General features: G+C 42.3%; 2 protein-coding genes across 3 annotated transcripts in view; one reads left to right on the forward strand and one right to left on the reverse strand.

Annotated features, from left to right (window-relative positions):
• The first annotated feature begins 4780 nt into the window (after window positions 1-4780).
• On the forward strand, window positions 4781-11111 carry LOC310771252 (zinc finger protein 706). 2 transcript variants are annotated; one of them, XM_083663903.1, is made up of 4 exons: window positions 4781-4824; window positions 7968-8114; window positions 8810-8933; window positions 9573-11111. In XM_083663903.1, exons 2-3 carry the CDS (start codon window positions 7980-7982, stop codon window positions 8903-8905), a joined length of 231 nt encoding a protein of 76 aa, XP_083520029.1. In that variant the 5' UTR covers window positions 4781-4824; window positions 7968-7979; the 3' UTR covers window positions 8906-8933; window positions 9573-11111. The 2 variants fall into 2 exon arrangements, with proteins under 2 accessions (XP_083520029.1, XP_083520028.1); XM_083663902.1 differs by having other exon boundaries at window positions 4783-4824; window positions 7971-8114.
• A 1962-nt stretch (window positions 11112-13073) lies between these two features.
• The window catches only part of bmp8a (bone morphogenetic protein 8a), a 16794-nt gene continuing 6578 nt past the window's right edge, over window positions 13074-23289 (reverse strand). The window contains exons 2-7 of the mRNA XM_083663898.1: window positions 21271-21463; window positions 16611-16759; window positions 16012-16191; window positions 15616-15695; window positions 14971-15081; window positions 13074-13611 (exon numbers count right to left, since the gene is read on the reverse strand). Of these exons, the coding sequence (XP_083520024.1) occupies window positions 13462-13611; window positions 14971-15081; window positions 15616-15695; window positions 16012-16191; window positions 16611-16759; window positions 21271-21463 (863 nt within the window). The 3' untranslated portion in view covers window positions 13074-13461. The remainder of the gene's footprint in view (window positions 13612-14970; window positions 15082-15615; window positions 15696-16011; window positions 16192-16610; window positions 16760-21270; window positions 21464-23289) is intronic.

Genomic DNA, 23289 nt, shown 5'->3' on the forward strand with positions numbered 1-23289 from the left:
GATAGAATATTGTCTGTGGGAGGACCTCAGCCGTCGCTAAGCTGGTTGTGCTCAGGGGGAACAGGGGGGGGGGGGTAAAGTCCTTATCTGTGGGGGCTTCCAGGTGTCATTGAAGAGGCGGATGGCAGTTGGGGGGGGAAACTGTCCCTGTGTGGAGAGGTGCTGGTACCCCCTGACCTCAGTCTTCTGCCAAGGGGGAGGGCCTCAAAGCCTTTCTGACCTGGGTGGGAGGGGTCGGCCATAATTTCCCCTTGATCAGTTAAAGGAACGCTCCGCCCATTTTCAACCAGCTTTGTATTATTAGAACATCAGTAGTATATCAGAAAACTGTAAACGGTTTTGAAGTCCAAAAGTGGACCAGTGACATCACTGGTCCACACTAACTCAAATTAATAACTCATTAACTCAAATCAACTCTCAATAACTGTCAAACTATTCATCATTCATCTAGTTTGACAGTTATTGAGAGTTGATTTGAGTTAATGAGTTATTAATTTGAGTTAGTGTGGACCAGTGATGTCACTGGTCCACACTTTAACACTCAATAACTGTCAAATTAAATGACATACTTCAAAACAGTTTACAGTTTTCTGATATACTACTGATGTTCTAATGATACAAAGCTGGTTGAAAATGGGCGGAGTGTTCGTCTAGTTAGGCTCATTCACTGTAAAGTCCTTTGAGACAGGCTGTGATGAAGGGCTGTCGAAATAAATGAACTTGAACTTAAGGAGGTCAAGGGTCAGAGGTCACAGCATTGTGATTGTTATGATTGTTTATTGTTGGTGACTATATATTCCTTACAGAAAATGAATTAGGACAATACCCACTAATTATCAAAACTGCATTCTACCGATCCCTGTACAGTACACAGACATACCGAACACATACAGAACATACATTTAAATAGCAATTTACAATAAATCCCCCCTTTGAATTGAAGTGAATTGAGAGAAGGGAGATACAGAGACAGACAGACATACACGCAGAGATAATAGAAAGACAGAGATGACAGACAGATAGAGACAAAGATAGAAAGACAGACTGATGCAAATGAGACCGAGAAAGAGGAGAGAGACGTGTCTAGGTGGATTATGAGACAAAGGATCGCGTGCAGAGATACCTACCCACCCCCCGCACCCACCAACACCAACACCACCACCACCACCACCCCACCCCGTTCCCTGCTACCACAAAAACAAGACGTTCTTGCAACATGTGCACGCACGAGGGCCACAGCATCACCTGAATTCACCTCACCACACCACGCCACCTCCACATCCTGCACTTCCTGCTTAGTGCAGGTCTGTAACCTGCACATGTCTGTGCATGTGAGTCCATTGGACAGGCAGGTGCAGCTTGGCATTTTGCATGTTAGCAGTTCCAAGAGCACACATCTGGTGCGGGTGGGGAGTGCATCCGGTAAATGGCTAGCTTGCCATCCTCATCTGTCCATCCATACTCAGTAGGGCTTGGCACCACAGGTACATGTTTGGTGAATAACATCTAGGTTGGTTGATTATTTGGACTTGCCTGTAAGGGACATTTTTCTTTTGTGAGGGCTTTTCATTGTACCTCCAATACACTGGATTTGTATTGAACGCCCCTGTGTTTGCATTGTCACTCTGATTATTGCTTTGATTGCAAAAGTGGCAACTTGAGTAGCCCTGGTCTGGTGGGATGGGGGGGGGGGGGGGCGAGGAGGGAAGTGGTCTAAAATGTTTGCGCTTGTATTTTAATAACATGATGAGGAGATACTGTACCATAAGCTGCAAGGACGACCTTATCCAGAGGAGGGCGCTGCTGCTCTGCTCATGTGTGAATCACTCCCAGGCAAAGAAGTTTCTTCTCGCGAAGACGGAAGTGGAAAAGGGAACGTCTCCTCTCCACTCCACTGCGCATGCGTAAATCATTTATATACGTATTGCGTTGTTTACTGCCCTATCCTTTACATGATATTCGTCTAAGCATGGTATTATTGTGTTTGTATAATCTCTGTCACAATGTAGATGCTAAAAAAAACTTCCACCAAGTCTGTCCAGTCTAGAAGGATATCAACTCCATGCCATTACCCATCGTGCACTGCGCGTGATAGTTTACTGCAGCTTCTGCAGTTTAAAACAGATCTACCATGAGAATCTATTATAATAATGCTCCAAAATGGAAGAAACAGTCGTGTGTAGGCTATTTAACGATATAATAAAATGAAGACAAAACAAAGCACCAGTTTAGTGCACCGTCGATGAGAATAGTAGCTTGATGAAAGACTTCCTCCGTGGTGTTGTTTTCTAGGCGATGACCGGGCCGGACCTAGGATTCTGCAGACGGTGAGGATCGCAGGCCAGTCCCAGGCTTAGATCCGTAATTTTTGAAAAGCCCCTTTGTCGGAGGGGGCTACCTCCACTGTCGAAAGGAAGAAGCTCATGTTTGTTATGACTGATTTCAGTAACTGTTATTATATCCTAGTCTCTACTCCAAAACAGTGACAGTCAACTGTCTGTCTGCCCTAGTCTCTAATATTTATTTGATCTTTCCTTGCATCAAGAAAGTTTCCTACATAATGGAAACCTATTCCCAAGGATGCTAAACTAGCTATACACCACAACAGTCGCCCAATTAGCCTACTCTCCCCCTTACGGAAAATCTTGGAAAAAGTAGTTAGTGACCACATTTGGAAATATATGGAAACTAATTACCTTGACCAAGGTAAACTTGTGTCCCGTACTCCCTGTCCTGTGTCCCTACTTCTTCTTGATTTCACTGCAGCGTTTGATTTGATAGATTACACAATTCTACTTAAAAAAATCAAGTCATTGTGGCTTCAGTCAGAATCTTATCAATTGGATGAAATCCTATTTGGATGGCAGAAAGCAATCTGTCTATGTCGACGGTTCTTTTTCTTATCCACGTATGACTTCCTGTGGCATCCCACAAGGAAGTTCCCTCAGACCTTTGCTGTACATAATATATAAATGATATTTCCTTAGTGTTAGCCAACTCAAATGCACATACTGTATGTTTGTTGATGATACAACCATCACAGCAGTACGTAGCACATGCACAAACTCAGCTGCATGAATACTTATCAAATGATCTTAAACCTGTTGTCAAATGGGTGGAAAACAATACATTTGTATTAAATGCAAATAAAACGAAAAATATGGAGAAAGAGGAAGAAATTGAAGCCATATGGCACCTATCATATGGCTATAGCCTATAGTATATATTACTTCAGCCTGAAGTAAAAGAAATAATAATACAATTCTATTACTTCAGCCTGAAGTAATAGAAAAAAAAGAGTGTAGGCTACAGTAGGCCTATGCCTAATACTAATAGCATGAGATACTGTATGCAGCTGCAGTGACGACCTTATCGTGTGTGTGTGTGTGTGTGTGTGTGTGTGTGTGTGTGTGTGTGTGTGTGTGTGTGTGTGTGTGTGTGTGTGTGTGTGTGTGTGTGTGTGTGTGTGTGAGAGAGAGAGAGAGAGAGAGAGACCCTTCATAAAAAGAGATTGGAAATCACTTAGGTTGTATTATGCCTTTTTAGTCTATTATATACATATACACATACACATGAACAAACGAACAGGTGCTAATGTGCTTGTAAGAGATGTTGTACATGGGATCCCACGCAAGGGGTCTATGACAGGGCTTTTTAAAGTCTGCAAAGTCTGAGACTGTGGGCCTCCCCTCAGACCAAGCTTGGAAAATCCTGGATGCCCATGGGATCATGTTACCGTATGTTATTTAATCACATACACACTCAACAATTGAGCCAAGATAGCTGTTAGCAGATAGCAGATATTGCTGTTAAAAAGGTCTTTCTGAAGGCATCTATTAGTTCTGGGAAAGTGGGAAAAACTTCAAAACTTCGTCAAATTCCCCCAAACTAGTGTATCTCTGAACTATCTCCTCACTTGACAATAGAAAAGACGACTTTCTGGTTATATCATTCTTATTCTTGGAAAATTCATGTATATACACAGATCAAAATATATGTGAACCCCACGTTTTAGATATTTCACAATGAGTTTCTTTCTTATAAGCCTTCACATTCATGAAAAATAACAATGCAATGAAACTTCTTAGTATAATAAAATAATATCGTTTACAAGAGAAGCCCTCCATTTTCCCTGCAGCAGAGGTTTTCAAAGTCTTTGAGCCTGGAAGCCCCCCCCCCCCCCCCCCCCCCCGCGCAGTTTACTTGTTTAGTTTCGATTAATTCCTAGATGCCTATGGGATCATGATTGTTTTGATCCCATAGACACTCAATAATTGAGCAAAGATAGCCTGATATTGCTGTTTGACTTCAGACTATATCAAATATGTAAAAAGGTCTACTGAAGGCATTTATTTGTTTCTGACTCTGACTCAAACATTTCAGCTATTCTATGTCATCTCCTTTTGTAGTAACTAAAGTAATATTTATTCACTGAGCCTTCCTGAAACAGTTTGGAGCCCCCCTGGTGAGGCCCGCCTCCCACTTTGAAAACCTCTGCCCTACAGTATTTGTTATTAATTATTTCATTGTCTTGTCTGTTTTGATTTCCACTTTGTTCTTTGATCGGCACCTGATCCCATTGGTATTTTTGTAAAGTTTCAATGCCATGATGTTTGTACACGTAAGGGGGGGGGTCATGACATACGGACTTGGCTCAGGTTCGAAGATGAAGCTCAGCCTCCAGGCCGCCTGAGGGCGCTGTAGTGTACACTGCAAACGGTAAACGTAAAAACCCTTCTTTGAACGTTCCTGCCTGGCCAGCATTCAAAAAGGAAACGAGAGAAGAAGCCGAGAGAGCAGCAGAGCCAGAGACAAATCGCTAAGGTAAATTTGCTTGAAAGTGGACAGATAATTTAGACGTTACTATATCATTTCGTGTTAGCTAACGGCTCGTTGTACTGAAACCGTCTTTCATTTTGTTACAGTGATAATGTAAGGATTAGTAACCCGGAGTCACATGGGTTTAGCTTTTCTGCTAGTTAGCTTACCCAAGGCCCGACTGAAAAGGCCTAACGCTAGCTGTGTGTGGACGGTGTTGACAGTGTTTAGCTATTAACGTTAGCTTTACGGTTTAATAACTCAAAATAAAACTGCTGCTGACCTTATAATACATACAGGGTTCATACAAGGTCCTTGAAGGGGGGGGGGAGTAATAAAGTACTAGAATACCTTGAAAATAAGCCATTTCTAACGTGCTTGAAAAGTAATTGGAAATTCAAATGAACCACATAACACTGTCTTTTGTTCATCAACTGATGATAACTAAATTGTTCTGAATCAGAACTGGCTCAACTCAGATGTTACACCTGCAGCTGCTGTGGAATCTGTCATAATAACCCAGAGGTTTTCAAAGTGGGAGGCGGGCCTCCCCAGGGGTGCTCCAAGCAGTTTCAGGGGAGACTCAATGAACGAAAGTGAAACAAATATTTACATTAGCCATTAAATTAGTTGTCAAAAGGAGATCTCATAGAATAACCTAGATGTGTGTGATTTGGTTAGATGGATAGTTCAGACTATAGAGATTCAGTAGTTTTGGGGAATTTGACAGTATCTCCCACTTTCCCAGAGTCAGAAACTAATACATGCGTTCAGACAGCTTTTTAGTGTCTGGGATCAAATACATACCATAATGATCCCATAGGCATCCAGGAATTGAGCGTGGGGGGCTCTTTTTTCCAAGCTTTTTCTGGGGGGAGGCCCACAGTCTCAGACTTTGAAAACCCCCGTCATAACCTTTGACTATAATAACTTCACACAAAGCCCAAACAACAACAATTAGCTAAATGCAATGTCTGCAGAATCAAAATGATGCTGGATTGACCACATCAAACTTTATCAGGCACCTGACAGGTCAGTCATGCAGGTAATGTGAAAGTTAACGTTAGCTCATATGATCGTTAGCAAACATGTTAGCAGATGTTAAAACACTTGTTACAAACATAAAAGACTTGAGGCCTGACTTGGACTTGAAAAAAATGACTTGTGCATCTCTGATATCACTGTATTTTAATTTTATTGATATTGGCCAATGGCCATAGTTATTGCCTGCCTGGCCATAGTTTTGACCTGGATGTGAGAACAGACGCCCAGTGACCACTGACCAGCCTGTTTTGCTACATTTACCGCCATTAAAACTCATGTTTAAATTGACATCGGACAAATATTTTTCCCGTCCAGCTCACAGGATTCATACTGTAGTAGAATTGACTTGTTTAAGGCACACTCCGTAATTAAAATTGTACGCCGCCCTTTGGGACAAATTTATATTTGATAATGAATTGTTTGCACTGTTGTAGTTTTTCTAACATGGCCGCAGCGTTAGTGAACATGTAATAACTGTCAAGTTCATGTGTTTGTGTTAGGCAAGGTTTTAAATGTAACATTGACATAGTACCATAGCCAGTCCAGCGGTAGTCAAACAGTCCGTTCGTGTCTTAAAACTAGGGCTGTGGCGATTCACTTATGTCCCGATTCGATACTATCACGATTCTTGGGTGCCGATTCGATTTATATTGCGATTCTTAAGTATTGCGATTCTACGATTATTGCGATTCGATATTACGATTTATTGCGATTTTTGTTTATTTTTTTCTTTTCTTTTTTCAGTTTGTTTGCTTTTTTACACTAGATTAGAACATGGGAAAAGTTGAATCATACACTAGAGACTGTATATTATATATCATGAGTAGGGCTGGGCGATATAGTTAAAAACAGGGGCGGACTGGGATCATAATTCAGGCCGGCATTAGATACCAAGCAGGCCAGGCCGATATGGGCCGACGCGCGTGAAATTTGGGCCGTTTGAAGCCCAATTTTGGCCGTTTGAAGCCAGATTTGGGCCGTTTGAAGTCCAATTTTACAATGAGATGCACCCACTTTAACCCTGAAGTGTAATTATTACTTCAGACTAACTAATAAAGTAATAAAACCACTAGTAAACCAGTAGGCGGCGCCTGGCCTGCTGTTCAGTGAGTGGCCTGACTGCAAGCACCCAAAAAAAAAAAAAAAAAATTTTTTTTTTTTTTTTTTTTTTTTTTTTTTGCGATTATCGATTCTGGAATAAAAGATCGATCCAAAATATCGTGACATTAAAAATCGCGATACTTAGGTGAATCGATTTTTTCCCCCACCCCTACTTAAAACGTTAGCTCGACAAGGTTTTGTTTTGTTAACGTTAAGCCATTTGTCCTCGTGAGTGGCTAACGTTAATTGTCAATAAGCAACGTTATCTGAAAAACATCTACATGTAGTTACTTAATATACAAACACTGAAAACTAGAGCCAGGTATAATGTTTCGCTTTGGGTCCAGGACCTGATGCTTAACTTTCTAAAGGTTGGTAAGATTAATGTTATACCAAAAAATTAAATGGGCTATTTAATTTTTTTTGACATGATATCCCACCGGGATTGATGCTGGCCTTCTGCTGATAGTCGTACAGTATTAGAAACCTTCATTTGACTTCACCAGCATAAAATAGTAGCTAGGCAGGGAGTTTTCACCAGTAGCCTATTAACCCATTGATACCTGATGCAGCATTTGCGTGTATATCCCTCATTTGTGTGCGTATCCCTTTAAGACCGTGAACCACGTTAACGGGGTTTGCGGTCTTAAATGGATACACACACAAATGCTGCATCAGGTATCAATGGGTTAACATAGTAGTTAGGAACTGTAGGCAGGGAGGTTGTGCTTTTTGTGGAGGTGATATATTGCGGAGTGGTCACATGCAAAGCAGGAGGCACTTTGTCTGTTTGACTAATAGAACGTAAACTAATAGTAGGTAAATGCCTCTGCATGATTGTTGGTTACCTGCCAAAGTGACTGGTAAAGTCAACACATTTACCAGTTGCAAATTAGATCTACCAGCTGATGTTGATTTTTTTCCACCGCGGTCATCCAGAGTGTTCTAAGTACTAAGCAGCAAGCGGCAGGAACAATGGACTGTGGTGTTTTGTTTGGTTTCAGTAGCAGACGGCCATGGCACGTGGGCAGCAGAAGATCCAGTCCCAGCAGAAGAACGCCAAGAAGGCAGCGGACAAGAAGAAAGGGCAAGCTGCTGACCAGAAGACTGCAGCTAAAGCAGCCTTGGTCCACACCTGCCCTGTCTGCCGGGTGAGCACTGGACAGCTACATCAGTGTATTTTAGTTGTGACAACTACAGTACTGTTTGTCTGTTCTACCGGGCACGTTATTTACTCTGCGGGGAACCCTCCAGGACCTGACGAGTATTCAATGAAGGCCCAGGAAATGCATGAATGGTGTCGCATATCTGTTTTCTTCACTCAGTAACTCATCAGAATTGCTTGGTACTTGCTGTATTTTATAATATGTGGTTGTGGACACTGTGATAAATAGTTAATTCAGTGAGTCTCAAACTTTTTTTAACTTCAGCACCCCCTTTCCCGGATTTCTGAAAACAGTACCTTACCCGTTTACAACCTTTTGCTTAGAAAACTGCAAGAGAAAACGATAGCAGATGATGCAATGAATGAATGATTACCCACCTTTTGAAGAATATAACATTACAAAATAAGAAATGGAGTCAAAGAGTTGCAATTAGTGCCTCCTGAGCAGGTTTGTTTGAACCTTTCATTTATTTTCATGATTTATTTTCATCATTCTGCCATTTTTACATTTGACCCTTTCTCTCAAGTACCCGCTATATATAGTACCTCCACCTACCCCAGGTTTGGAACCACTGGCCTAAGGCATTTAGCCACAGTTGGGTTAGCATAAAATGAAGTGCCGTTTGCGTTTGTGCGATTAAAATAAAGAAACTGATGCAGTGATTGAACTGGTGCTTCCAGACGCAGATGCCTGACCCCAAGACCTTCAAGCAGCACTTCGAAAGCAAACACCCAAAGTCCCCCATGCCTCCTGAGCTGGCCGACGTTCAGGCGTGAAGGACCACTGGACTGGACCTAAAGCTGGGTAAGGCACACCTTTGGGTGGCAGCCACTTTTACTTTAAATCTCAGGTGCATGCCTGACATTATTTTTATTATTTTTATGCAAGGAAAGGGTTTATTGTTATTATATATCTCTAACTGTCATTGATTGTGATTGACTGATTGTGTAGACCAATGTTGTACTGATGTAGGTGTGTGTGTGTGTGTGAACAAAATTCAATAAACATACATGTTATCGGCAATAACAGCAATGTTCATATGGGTGCATCCCTGCAGTACCTAAATGGATGCGGTTTGTTTAAAGATAGTTCAGAGATACAGTAGTTTGTTTAAAGATAGTTCAGAGATACAGTAGTTTGTTTAAAGATAGTTCAGAGATACAGTAGTTTGTTTAAAGATAGTTCAGAGATACAGTAGTTTTGGGGAAATGTAGCTTTTCCCACTTTCCCAGAGTCAGAAACAAATAATGCCATCAGAGAGAACTTCATTATGTATTTGGCTTTGTCGGGGGGGGGGGGGCCACAGTCTCTGACTTTGAACCCCCCCCCCCCCTGCCCAATAACCTAATAATAACCAGGTGCATGTGTGTCCCCAGTTAACTTGCCTCTATTTGTATTAACAAACTGTGAACATGACATTGAAACACTCACTGTTCCTTACAGATACACAGTGACCATGGATTTACCTACCGCTGAATCAGGACGCCTGCAGGACGCTGACGACGAACACTGGGACCCTTCAATATTAACGGACAACATGGTTGGGATGGGGGAGGAGGGGAGGTGTATGTGTGTGCGTGTGCTTGTCTAAAGAGAACAAAAGCAGAAGTGCACCAGCACCCAGTTTTTATATTTATTTTGTGTACAACTACCCGCTTGCTCTTCCAGAGGTGGGGCTTCCCAGAAAGCAGAACCAGCAAGTTGGCCCGCGTTACGTTACTGATACGAAACTGATCTTGGACCGAAGACACGAGCGCACTGAGAATGTAAAATAGTTGGAAAATATATAGAACCCTGGAAAAGGCTATACCTTGCAATTGCAAAGTAAGAAAAAGAAAAAAAGTTATTTTTGAATGTCGGCTGGCTGGCAACTGGTTGTACTTTGTTGAACACTCTCTATCGTCCACAGTGAGGTATAGATGGCACGTTCAAGACCCCCCCTACTGTAGAATCACATCTCGTTCATCCACACATGATGGCACAGCTGTTGGGTTAGAAAAAAAATCTAGCAACTCCAATTTTGGTATTTTTCTTTCGTTTGAGTTGAGAATGAACACGGTTGTTTGTGTTTGAATCGGTTTCATGACCTCTGGGCCTTGGGAAAAAACGACTAAAATCCCATTGTATCATTTCAGAAATATATTGGGTGTGAATGAGAAAGTGCGTATTATTAGTTCTTGGGGCTGAGGGGAGGTTTTGGAGATGCATGCATAGGGGTCCACACTCACTAAACACCTAGATCAGTGCTTCTCAACCTGGGGGTCGCGGGATTATAAATGAATAAATTATTTTTCTCCCATAATGATTCAATCTCCCATACCAATGGTTGAATGTATTATAAAGCTATATAAACTATAACAACCATTTCAGTGAGTGAAATCAGTGTGTGAATGCGTGCGCACTGTCGTTGGGTTGGGCAGTGGCGGGAGGCGGGGTCGCGAACCCCAGCCTAAAGTTTTTTGGCGGGTCGCGCCTCAAAAAGGTTGAGAACCACTGACCTAGATAAAACAGTACCTCATGATCAACCACACAGTTATCAAGTATTGTAGCATGTTGCTTATTTATTTTTGTTTTTTTGCCACTTCTGCTCACTCTTAACACCATTATCCAGTCAATTCTCCCTGAACAATCTTGGCAATAAGATCACTTGTGTCCCACTGAATTTACGTGAAGCTAGGAGATTTGTTTCAGAAACCTTACTCCTTTTTTTTCTCTTTTTTTTTTCTTCTGTTCTAACTAGTATTAAACCTCCCATACACTTCTGTGGCGCTTACCAATAATCATTTCATTTGTAGTCTGAATGGTCCGTGTATGAAGGAATTGTAAGAGGCCCCAAGGACTGAGATTTTACATTTTTAGTTCCGTTACTGCCAACATGATGAAGCCCTGTTTCCGTTCTTCATATATTTCCTAGCGGGCAAAACTGTCATATTGTATTATTTTTGCTTTTTACCCTTTTCAATAAATTGAGCGATGTATTTAAAGTGACCGTTCTTCTCGGTTAATTTTGTGTAAATGAGAGAGAAAATGCAATGCAGGCCCCACTTCTTAAGACCGGTTTTCTCAGAGCTTTTCAGTCCTTTGTCTGGGTTTCCACTTTCAAAACCTAACTGAATGAGGATCAAACCCACAACCTCAAAGCAGACTGAAGCATGAACCCATGAGCAATCCAACTCTGAGCCACTATGGGTCACACTAACAAGTTTTCTCAGAGCTTTTCAGTCTTTTGTCTGGGTTTCCACTTTCAAAACTGAGGATCGAACCCGCAACCTCAATGCTGTCATGCAGCTGTCAAACTCCATGAGGCACTGAGTCGCACAAGGTCAAGTCATTTCTGTCAGAGGATTTCAGCCTTCACTTGAGAAGATCTTCAAAGTCCAAAGCTGTCACTGAGGCTCAAACCCAAAACCTCCAAACTGGTGTGGCCATAGGTGTCGGGGACATGTTGTCCCCACTACTTTTCAACACAAAGTGACAGCCTTCTGTACCCAGATGTCAAGAGAAGTCTGGAAAAGTATGGAATTTTGAAATCGAAAATGTGTAGGAATAAATAAGGGGAAATTCACAATTATTATTTTCCATGTAATGTGACGCAGTGACAGTACCAGAAATCGTTAATACATTGGACAAATGGGACACACCTCTTTATATTGGATTTTAGTGCTTGTATTTTATAGTAATATTTGTATGGTCAATTCATTTTTAATTTCAATAACTTCCATGTAATGTGATGCAGTGACTCTAAAGTAGTGGTTCCCAAACCGTTTTCTGGGGACCCACTTTTAAATCATGACAAACCATCGTGGCCCAATTCAAAATAGACCTTATTTATAAGTCGTGAGAAGAGCGAATTTGTGCATAAATGACATTCCTGATCATCACCTTACATTATCTTGAATAGGTAAACCTGACATTTAAAAGAGATATATGTTTGATAAATGAAATCACAACTTCGTTTTATGCACATTATTATAAAACATATACACGTTAAACACTTGAGAAATGATACCAAATAAATGCATTTTGGCGGAGTGAACAGGCTATCTCATTGTTTTTATTTCTTCTCAGTAGTACACATTTTAAATAAAAGATTCTGAAAGAAATTCTGCACATTTGCCGACCCGAATAAAATCTCCTGCGATCCACCTGTGAGTCCCGTCCCGACCCAGTCTTTGGGAATGACTGCTCTAAAGCGCTAAAACCCAATATAAAGAGGTGTGGCCTATTTGTACAGTGTAGTAATAATTAGTCTGGGCACCTTTCACCCCGCTTTTTGTCATGGGGGCGTAAACCAAGGAACTGGAAATAAGTGCGCCAAAAAACATCTTTGTTGCCATTAGCTTGACGCGGCGAGGTTACGTTAGCTAGAGCCTGAAAAGAACAACACAAGTTGTATAGTAGCGTTAGCACATTTACTGCCGAGGAAGGTTTCTGGAGAGCCAAAGACAATGGAGTACTCGCCATGTCAAATCTTATGATCAATGCCCAGTCTTTCCCAGCACAGGCAGCAGAGATGCTTCAACTGTTGTACTCGATCCTCCATTATCGATAACAGCGGACAGACAACTAGCTTTATAACTATTCCATCAACTGGCCATTTGTTTGAAAAGTAAAGCTTCTGTATTGGCTTAAAATATGTGACATTGTGAATCCGCAATGTTTCTACAAGAACTTCTTCAAAAACTTTGTTCGGTACGTCCATCTTTTGTTTTGTTGTTTGCCGTTTTATTTTCTGATTCGTTGTGTCTAATTGTCAAGTTAACGAGCTATCTCCGTTGTTACTTCCTGTCTAGGGCGGGCTCTAGGGCGGAACCAGGCAGGGTGACAAAATCACTTGTGAACGGAGGCCAGGCTCTTTCTCGCCGAGAAGAGCCTGGTGACGCAAGGTTAGTAATAATTGATGGCTTTGAGTCAGAGTCAATAAAGAAAAAAGGAGCTTCTTGGGTACTTGTAGCAAATTTAATCACAAAGTATAGTACATGTGTACGCGTAACTGAGACAGTTTAACAAACGATGTAGATCTTCATTCATACACCGGGGCACAAAATGCAACGCGTTTCCTCAGTGACATTTCTTGCCATCAGGAAAATTGAGACTCAAGTCACTGATTCTAGCACTCAAACTCTAAGAACCTTTACTGCATACATGATGTTCAGACCTGTTTTCAGACCTGACCTTTAGTGCCTGTGTCAATCTCCTTCCCCTAAAAAGGTGGTTTCTGCAGAGTTCATGTTAAAAAGTGTAATATCCACGTGTATTTACTATTATTATTATTATATTGGTCCTGGACTGCAGTCGGTCTGTGTCCAGGCTTCTGGGGCTGTGCCGGCTCTCATAGACATCCACAGGTCTTGACCACCATGTTGCGGTGCTTCTTGAGGATGACGTTGTTGTTGTCGTCGTAGAAGAGGACGGAGATGGGGCTGAGCTTGGTGGGGGCGCAGCACGCCTTGGGAACCTCGTCAGGCTTCAGGAGGTGCACCTGCCGGAGGAGAGCACACGGGGGAACGTTTACATCCTCAACATCTAGCTGGTCATGTCGGACAGCCAGAGAGACTTGCAATTGAGCACAACAGTATAAGCTTAAATATTTTTTGATTATATATTTTTTTATATTGTAATTTTAATCGATTAGAAAATTAATCGCCAACTATTTCGATAATCAATTAATTAGACTAATTTTGAAGAAAACAAATGGGAATTCGAAATCGCTGCAAGCACATATGCAAATTTCTGAAATGCATGCATCTTGTCAGGGGCAGCCCACCCTACAGTACTCTGCCTCTACCACCCTGGATTTCCAGACCCCCCCCCCTCTTTAGCCAATTTGCATGAAAACAACACACACCTTCACACACTTGACCTCCATGCCAAATTTCAGCCCTCTGCCCCTGCCATCCTGCATTTCGAAGTTTGCACACACACACACATACACACACACTTGACCTGCATGCCAAATTTCAGCGTCCTAGGACGAAGACTCTGCCAGCTAAAGTGTGGTGAACTTTTTGTGGACCGACCTTGATAGAGTGACTTATAGAGCTGCTGGTCACACCTGAAAATGACTAAAATAATCTCATTTCAGCTTCTTAAATGTGGATATTTTCTGGTTTCTGTAAACCGATTATCTTTGGGTAGTGGACTGTTGGTCAGAACAAAAGAAAACATTTGAAGATGTCATCTTGGGCTTTGGGGAAAAAAAGTGATTGACCTTTTTCACCATTTTGTGACATTTTATGGACCAAACGTTCTCCACAAATTTTCAAAAGATGAATCGCTAATTAAAGTTATCGTTGGTAACATCTCAAAGCAAACAATAGCATGGAGTGCAAGGGTCAAAGCCACAGAACCTATAGAACAGCTGTAACAAATATTAATCTCTCATAGAGAGGTGCTGGGGAAATATATATAATGGAACAAACGGTTCTCAATGTGGGCTCTGGGGACCACCAGGGGTCCTTGAGGGAGTTCCAGAGGGTCCCCGGCAAAATGATGAGGCATTAAATTTCTCTGTTATTTAATTTACAAAAAGTTAACACATTTGGAGAATGGAGAATAAACAATTGTTTTTTTTATTGTAGTATATATAGCACTGTTATATCTACCTACAATATAGATATTCAGGGAATTCTGGACCAAATAGTATCTAATAGTAAAAAACTATTCTCAGATTTGTGTCGGAGACCAAATGTAACAGAATTAGGGGGGTTCAGGGTCCTAGATGTGGGCTAAATTATGGTCCTTGATATGAAAATCTTGCCAATGCATGAAAGAGAAGGGATAAATCCATAATTGCAGTAGGTTGTTTTGTAGCTCCTGTACTCGTCATCATGGTACTGACCACTTGCTGGATGAGGGCGTGGTTGGTGGCGTTCATGCACGAGCCCAGAGGGTAGAGGCACTCTCCGTCACAGTAGTAGGCCGAGTATCCTGTGGGGGCCAAGACCCAGTCCTGACGAGCAGAGAGGGGCCAAGAAATGTACGTTATGGTCTGGGACCTTCACCCTTTATATAATATAATGTCAAAGAATATGACCCATATCTGGACTATACAGTAATTACAGTAATTATCTGTCAACAGCAGATTAAACTGAAAAACATTACATATTTTTTCCTTTCTCCAGCGTTAATCCAGCTTTAGTAACAATGACACTATAAGAGAAATATAAAGCAAACGGGTAGAATAAGAAGATTCCTGAAGAAGAGGAGAAATCAGATAAGATTCCTGAAGAAGAGGAGGAAAAATCAGATAAGATTTTCTGAAGAAGAGGAGAAATCAGATAAGATTCCTGAAGAAGAGGAGGAGAAATCAGATAAGATTCCTGAAGAAGAGGAGGAGAAATCAGATAAGATTCCTGAAGAAAAGGAGGAGAAATCAGATAAGATTCCTGAAGAAGAGGAGAAATCAGATAAGATTCCTGAAGAAGAGGAGGAAAAATCAGATAAGATTTTCTGAAGAAGAGGAGGAGAAATCAGATAATCAAACCTTCCACCCCAGGTCACTGAAGCTGACATAGAGCTCATGCTTTTTACACGCCTGGCGCCCACTGTTGGCATGACTGTGGTCTGCAGGGAGGAAACACAACACATCTACTGAGAACTAAGTGACGGAATCATGTTTATGCACATTTAGAGGGAATATACTAACAATTCCTATAGCTTTTTAAAAATTCAACCCTTCATTCTAACATGTTTTTACCCATGTAAAGGGTTCCAAAACAAGGTATCCACAATTTGAAAAAAGTGGCACCTACTCTCTTACAAAATTATTATTAATTCATTCTTATAATTCATTCTTATAAAATGCACAATCTTGGTCACTTTATAGACGATGTTCTGTGGTGAAGTAAGATTAAAACACCAGTCTTGGCTGTGACTTCACCATGAATGCTGGGGACGGGGAGGTCGTATTTGGGCTTCTTCTTGCGGGGGTGTGGCCTGAGGGCGCGGGGCGGGCGACATGGCACCTGGCTCACCCTGAAGAAGGTCACCATGAAGGGCTGTTTGGACCGAGGCCCGCGGCGCCCCACCAACCCGATCCAGCCCGCAGACAGGGAGCGGTCTGCAAGAGAGGGCGGGTCACATGGCGAGGAATGGTTAAAAACGGAACATTGGCAGATGTATCGATATCAGTCAAGTAAATGCAATGTGAAGTTTAGTCAGTGTGGAATCGGCTTGTGTTTCGTCCCGCTGTTGTTGAGCATATTTTTTATGTTTGCGAAGGGGTGGTTTGGGGTGCAGCGTATGAAATGAATTGGCCCTGCAGGTGCACCGTCATAACCTGCCTCTGCCAGAGGGGGCGGTATGGTTTTCACAACAAGTCCAATAAGTTCAAAGTGTACTGCAGCGGCAGCCACACATCATTTGGAAAAGCCGAAGCAGGATCACACCTCCCGTTATTTAACACTTCACCCAAAGTCAGCGAAAACAAAAATTATGTTGGCGTTGTGGTGTTGGGTGACCCTGCAGCGCTCCACCCACCCTCCTCGGTCTCCACGTAGAGGCGTATGCCCAGGTTGCTGCGGGGGTGCAGGAGCCAGCGGTTGGAGGCCGAGGTGACGTCGAAGGCCAGCCAGCCCTCCTGTCCCGCAGGCACCGACTGGATGTCCAGCAGCACCAGCTCTGCCTCTCTGGGACACAAGACACATACAGATGTTAACAATAATAATAATGATCATGTGATATTAAAGGGATAGTTCTGACTTTTGGAACCCTAGCCCTATTTGCTACTTACCAATGATGACGTTGATTGGTAGATTATTTTCTCAGCACAATCCATGCTGTACCTCATTTTAGCTCCAGATAGCTAGCCACAAACCACTACAACTACAAGCTGCTCCTGTCTGTGCAAGCTGACTGAGAATCACAGAACTGAACTTTGCTTTGTGTGCACTGTGCTTCAGTGAGCCTCAGTCCGCTTGCACAGACAGGAGCGTGACCCCGTTGACCTTGTACTGGTTTGTGGCTAACTATCTGGAGCTAGTACCCTGTAGTAACCCTGTAAAGTGTCCTTGAGTGACCTGAAAGGCGCTTTTAAATAAAATGCATTATTATTATTGTGCTTGCTGACAAGCAAGGCACAATCTTGAAATCCCACATACTTAATATTCTTATTATTATATCTGCCAAAAACTTCTGCGCGTAACAACGCCCACAATTTTTGCGCCACATAGACATGCCAGACCTCAAAATGACCGGCTTATTGAGGACAGGTGTGCTATGACTTTGCTAAGGGTTTGTGAAAGCGGTTTGGCCGCAATTCGCCATTAAGCGCCATTTTTTTTCCCATTGACTTGCATGGGGTTTGGAAAAATCTTGCAAAATCTTGCAGTAAATTAGGTGTAATTCAGAAACCATAACAGCTAGAGCTACAAAACTTGGTAGCGAGGTGCACTGAGGGGTCTTTTACTATCCCCGAAAAAATTGCACCAATTGACCAGATGGTGGCGCTATAACAGCCCTCCTTACCTTTTGGTCCATAACTTTTGAACCGTAGGGTTTATCATCAAAATTCTTTTTTCCCTGGATTCCTTGGGTCCTCCCGCATCTACTCAACTAGGCCACGCCCATTTGCGTCTGACTAGATTTTCCGCCATTTTGCATTTTGTCCAAAACAGTTTTTCTGCCATTTCTCCTTGAAATTTTGTCCAATCTTCACCAAACCAACGCACACATCATGTGGGGACTGTCCTGCACAACACTGATTTGGAAGCTTTTGAAAAAAATGCACCGTTGCGATATAATCCACTTCCAATCTTCTGTGGGTGGGGCCTATTTCACTAAAATCCTCCGATGCTAACCAAACTTGGTACAGGTGTGGAGGGATGTACTCTGAGCCTATAGGAGAAGTATTTTGTCATTTAGCCTTTAGGGGGCGCTATAGCAGCATTCAGGGCCTGTCCCTTCGAAATTGTTTTATTTTGAAGGGCGGCAGGAAGTGCGGATTCATTCTCATTATGGCCAGCCTTCCTTCACGTATGACACTTGACACTTGACTTGACGCACGCACACTATTATGTAGATATCAGACACACCTATACTTGTATCACAGTGGGTATATCACTCATGGTCTCCCTCTCATTTGCATACTGTATGTTTTCAGCAGCTCCAACTCTTCTCTGTTAAAAACCAAATGCTAAAAGTGTACTGGAAACAGGAATCCGGTGAGATTTGACCAGATAAATAGAGCTAAAGAGCAACTCTGAGCAGCAGCGTTGCATGTTGGGTAGAGCAGTGTTGCATCTTGGGTAGAGAGAATGATATACACTTGTCGCCAACCATGGGAGGCCTGTCTGTGCTGTTAGCTGCTGTGTTAATGTAGCATGGTAACATGTCCAGAAAACAATGAATGAACAAAATGAACTGAACCCATGGGTAAGTGTCACCACTTTGTGGTTGTTCATTTTATACAGCCAGCTGGGATTGAAAACATAATGGAAGAGATAGCCTAGTGTGAATAGCCTAGTGTGAATGGAGGCTGTTAGCCACAACAACTGTGCCTTATAGGCTAACCTCAGCCAGCCAAAACAAACACCTTGTCCCCCTGGCGTTAGGACACACTGTTCATCAATGTTTGGGACTAGTTGCAACAAGCTAATTGAGCTAATGCTAGCGTTAGGCCAGCGTTTCTCAACTGGTGAGTAGCGTCGCGGGGCCGTTTTGATTGGGTCGCGGACATTTACAGTACAGTACTTTTTTTTATTCAGATTATTGAAACTGGATTAGCCTGACCAGTTTCACTTGTTTAACAAGCTGAAGCATATGCTCTGCCTGTAATTCAAGAGAAGTCTGCCTTTTCATTTCATATTTAATTTTAGTTCAATTCAGATGATTGAAACTGGATTAGCATGGCCCCAGTTTAATTAAAAGTTATGACCAGTTTAACTAAAAAGCATATAGCCTGCCTGTGATTCAAGAAAAGTCTGCCTTTTATTTCATATTTCATACAGTTCAAAGAAGACTTTCTGACCATGACCAGTTTGACTTGTTTAAATTTAAAAACATATAGGCCTGTAATTCAAGTCTGCCTTATTTCAATTGGTTTTTAGCCCTAGTTGCACTTCTGTTGCACTTTTTTGTTCATTTGACAGTGCATGAAGGCATTGTGTATTAAATAAATGCGCTATTTTTTGTGCAATAAATTTGAGTGGTTTAAAACAAAATCTGAAATTTGGGTCGCAACTTCATGACAAGGAAAATAGTGGGTCCTGAGGCTACACCAGTTGAGAACCACTGCGTTAGGCGTTAGTTAGCATGCTACCCAAGCAGCTTCTCTGGCTGACTGGACACATGACAACCGATCAGCAACTCTGTAACAAAACTAAAAGGGTAACATTACTTTGGTGACCAGGGACTATTATCAGTACATTTGACTTCTTACACTAACATAATGGAAGATAGCCTACATTAGTTACTGGCTGATTAGATGCAGCCATTGATAGCTTTTCACTTGTGTGTTTGCAGCTCTGGTAAGCCTGCTAGTTTTGTAAACAGTTGTTGTCGCAACCATAAACATGAATGACACTACAAGGAATACTACTTCTCTGGAGGTTATCATGTCCTATTTTCCTTGAGACAGTTGGAGACATTTACAATACATGGTAATTATTGATGCTGTAGTTTGCAGGTAATGTAGTTTTAGATTGCAGAGATTGGGCCAGCCTTTTGTGTCTCTCTAGTAGGCTACAACCAGTCTGACTTCCCCACCTACCAAGTACTTCTACTCCAAAGTCCTTTTACTCACATAGGCACCCCCATAACTACTTAGTCCCCCTAGGTCCATGGGCAGGGACTTTGGAAGCCAGGCGGTGCATGGCGAGGACAGCAAGCACAATTACATTTTCGTTAGGAAATGTAGACATTCTAGTTATTATTATTATAGTATGAAGAACAGCATGGATTGTGCTGAGAAAGGAATCTAGCGATCAACATCGTCGTTTCTTAGGGTTCTAAAAATCAGAACTATCCATTTAAAAATATTCTCTTATTGCTTTTCCCCCCTTACAGAGGTCAGCGTCAGGACACCTGGAGTTGATAGGGATTCAGTCATTTGCTCAAAGGCACTTTAGCAGGGTTTAAACCCATTGTCCGGTTGGAGTGTGGTCTATTTAATACAGGCCACCATGCTGCTAGTCTAGTGCATGTGTCAGGAATAGGTTGGTTTATTATGGTTTGTCCACAAAAACCCATGAGAACAAAGTGCATCATGGGAACAAAGTGCGTCCACACATTGGAACGCGCTACAGAAGGATCTTGCTGGAATGTGTGACTGTGATGTGGCCGTCAATAAAACTATAGTATAACTCAAGTTAAATCTTTCTTTGTTTTTGGGAAGAAAAACTGTTCCCATCTTTTTCATAGATTTTCTGTGTGTACGTTTTTGTGAACCCACAGTTCTTGGCAGAGGAAGGAGGCATACTTTGCATGTACATTTCTTTACAGTTTGTCTTGCTGGCTGCGCTTTGCCACATGATAGCCTACAATACAAGTATACCAAAAGGTTAAGACATTCACAGGAAAGTATTTGAAAGTTAGTCGAGTATAATTTTCTGTGTGACAACTTATTTGACACTATCTGAATTGTCCTCGTGCACAAAACACCACCCACCTGGAGTGGTCAAGCAGTTAAAACAAACGCCAAGGTCTGTTTGCAAGTAATGTTTGACTGAGGAGAGGAAACAAGAGAGGAGATGAAACAGGAGAGGAGATAAAGATTTGAGGTGGCAAAATGAATCCATTTTCAACTCTGAGCTGATTGTTGTGACTAAGAGGTTTGTACTGTTACAGTACTGTAACAGTACAAACAGTACAATATTGTTACAGTACAAACAGTACTGTTACAGTACTGTTACAGTACTGTACATACAGTCACACTGGGATGAGAATCTGGTGCGTAGGAGAGGCCGGTGTGAATGGTAAAGAGCAGGGAGTGGTGGGTGAGGAAATGGAAAATGTTCTTGGCGCCTGTTTGTATGTGGGGAGGAATAATAAGCCTGTACGCATTCATCACTGAGCACCCAATTAATAATAAGATGACAGTAGGTAGGCGCCTACAGTAGGTAGGGGCCTACTACACACATGTGGAGCAAAGTTCAGACAGAGGCAAAGAAGAGCTTGACAATGGGGAACAGAAGATGAGAACCTGTGTCTGTTCTCTCTCTGGATCTCGTAGACGGAGATGTGCAGGGTGCGGTTGGCCCGCTGGCCCATGGTCAGCGTCTTATAGATGCGAAACTCGGCCGCCGTCACCGTCTCGCCCTGAGGGAGCGGCGTCAGGTCGAAACGAAACTCCTTCCAGTACGGACGAGGCTGCAGGAGGTCGCGCTCCTGCTCCACTGAGAGAGGGAGACAGAGAGGGAGACACAGACAGGAAGAGAGACAGAGAGAGAGACACACACACACACACACACACACACACACACACACACACACACACACACAGACAGACAGGAAGAGAGACAGAGAGAGACACACACAGACAGACAGACAGACAGACAGACAGACAGACAGACAGGAAGAGAGACAGAGAGAGACACACACATACAGACAGACAGACAGACAGACAGACAGGAAGAGAGACAGAGAGAGACACACACACACACACACACACACACACACACACACAGACAGACAGACAGGAAGAGAGACAGAGAGAGACACACACACACAGACAGACAGACAGACAGACAGGAAGAGAGACAGAGAGAGACACACACACACACACAGACAGACAGACAGACAGACAGACAGGAAGAGAGACAGAGAGAGAGACACACACACACACACACACACACACACACACACACACACAGACAGACAGACAGACAGGAAGAGAGACAGAGAGAGACACACACACACACAGACAGGAAGAGAGACAGAGAGAGACACACAGACAGAGAGACAGGGAGGGAGAGAGAGAGGATAGGATAGATTTTTTTTTTTACAGAAGAATAGACATAACCTAACCCTAAAAAAATAAGGACAGCAACAAATTAAAAAGATTAATTCTGAAATAGTTTGTTGTAATAATTAGCAGGAGACACTTTTCTTTTACTATTTACTGTACATACTGTATTAAAACCACAAAACCTTGAAATCAATCAAAAACAGAATGAGTTGGCCTTTTCAATTAAAGGCTTTTCAAATGGACTTTTATGTCGTGAGAACACATTGTGGTAATGATATTTCCTCTCTTCTTTGAATCTGTTAGAATCAGTATTGACAGGTTGTTTCTGACATTTAACTGGGAAGTACCGCGAACAAACTTTATACCACATGGGGGCAGACACACTCCCTCTCCTGCTACTCTCTCTCAGGCGTTACTGTTAAGAATGTTCACACACTGGGCATCTCGCACGCTCAATCCGCATACAGCAACTATATGCGGATTGAGAGGACACCCCTTTTGGGTGATCTGATTACAATCTGATTGCAATCTGATCACCCAAAACGCATGCTAACGCCAGGTATAAATGAATTCAGGCTAATGTAGTCAAGCACTATCCGATTGCAATCTGATCACAGAAAACGCATGTTAGTGCCAGGTGTAAATGGCCTCACAGAGATCCAAAGGGCTACATCACCAATAGATGCCAGCCTAAAAAGCAGCAGCTTTCCTTAGGCACTCTCACACAGAGGCAAGGATTTAAAGGTAAAATTTAAAGGTAAAAGTTTATTTTACGAGGTCGTATCATCAATCATCAACACAGACCGGTTTCGACCACGCAGGGTTTCTTTCAGGGCGTGGAAGGAAAGTGTCTCAGGGTGGATAACACCATGACAACAATATATAAATAAAGAGGCAAACAAGGGAACACACTGCCTCACACACACTCTCTCTCTCTCTCTCTCTCACACACACACACACACACACACACACACACACACACACACACACACACACACACACACACACACACACACACACACACACACACATACACACACATTCCGCAAAGGTATTGCAAGTGGGCCGCCAAATAATTAGCCAAACATGAGGATTTTAGTGAAAAATGTCATTTAAGTATTGTTCAATGATACCCTTATTTAATTTGTAATCAATTATTTCTTAATTAGCCCAGTGCAGACGGCCCCTCACTTTTACATTGTTATTTCTCTGAGGTGCTGATGGACAGCTCCTTTTAACGTTGAAATAAAAAGT

Source organism: Poromitra crassiceps (assembly GCF_964638095.1).
Source record: "Poromitra crassiceps genome assembly, contig: HAP1_SCAFFOLD_468, whole genome shotgun sequence".
Classification (NCBI taxonomy): domain Eukaryota; kingdom Metazoa; phylum Chordata; class Actinopteri; order Beryciformes; family Melamphaidae; genus Poromitra; species Poromitra crassiceps.

Bases quoted from the DNA above. Each gene is read 5' to 3' on its own strand.
- LOC310771252 (XM_083663903.1), top strand. From the start codon at position 7,980: ATGGCACGTGGGCAGCAGAAGATCCAGTCCCAGCAGAAGAACGCCAAG. The intron at 8,115-8,809 runs GTGAGCACTGGA...TGGTGCTTCCAG, and splicing joins ACACCTGCCCTGTCTGCCGG to ACGCAGATGCCTGACCCCAA.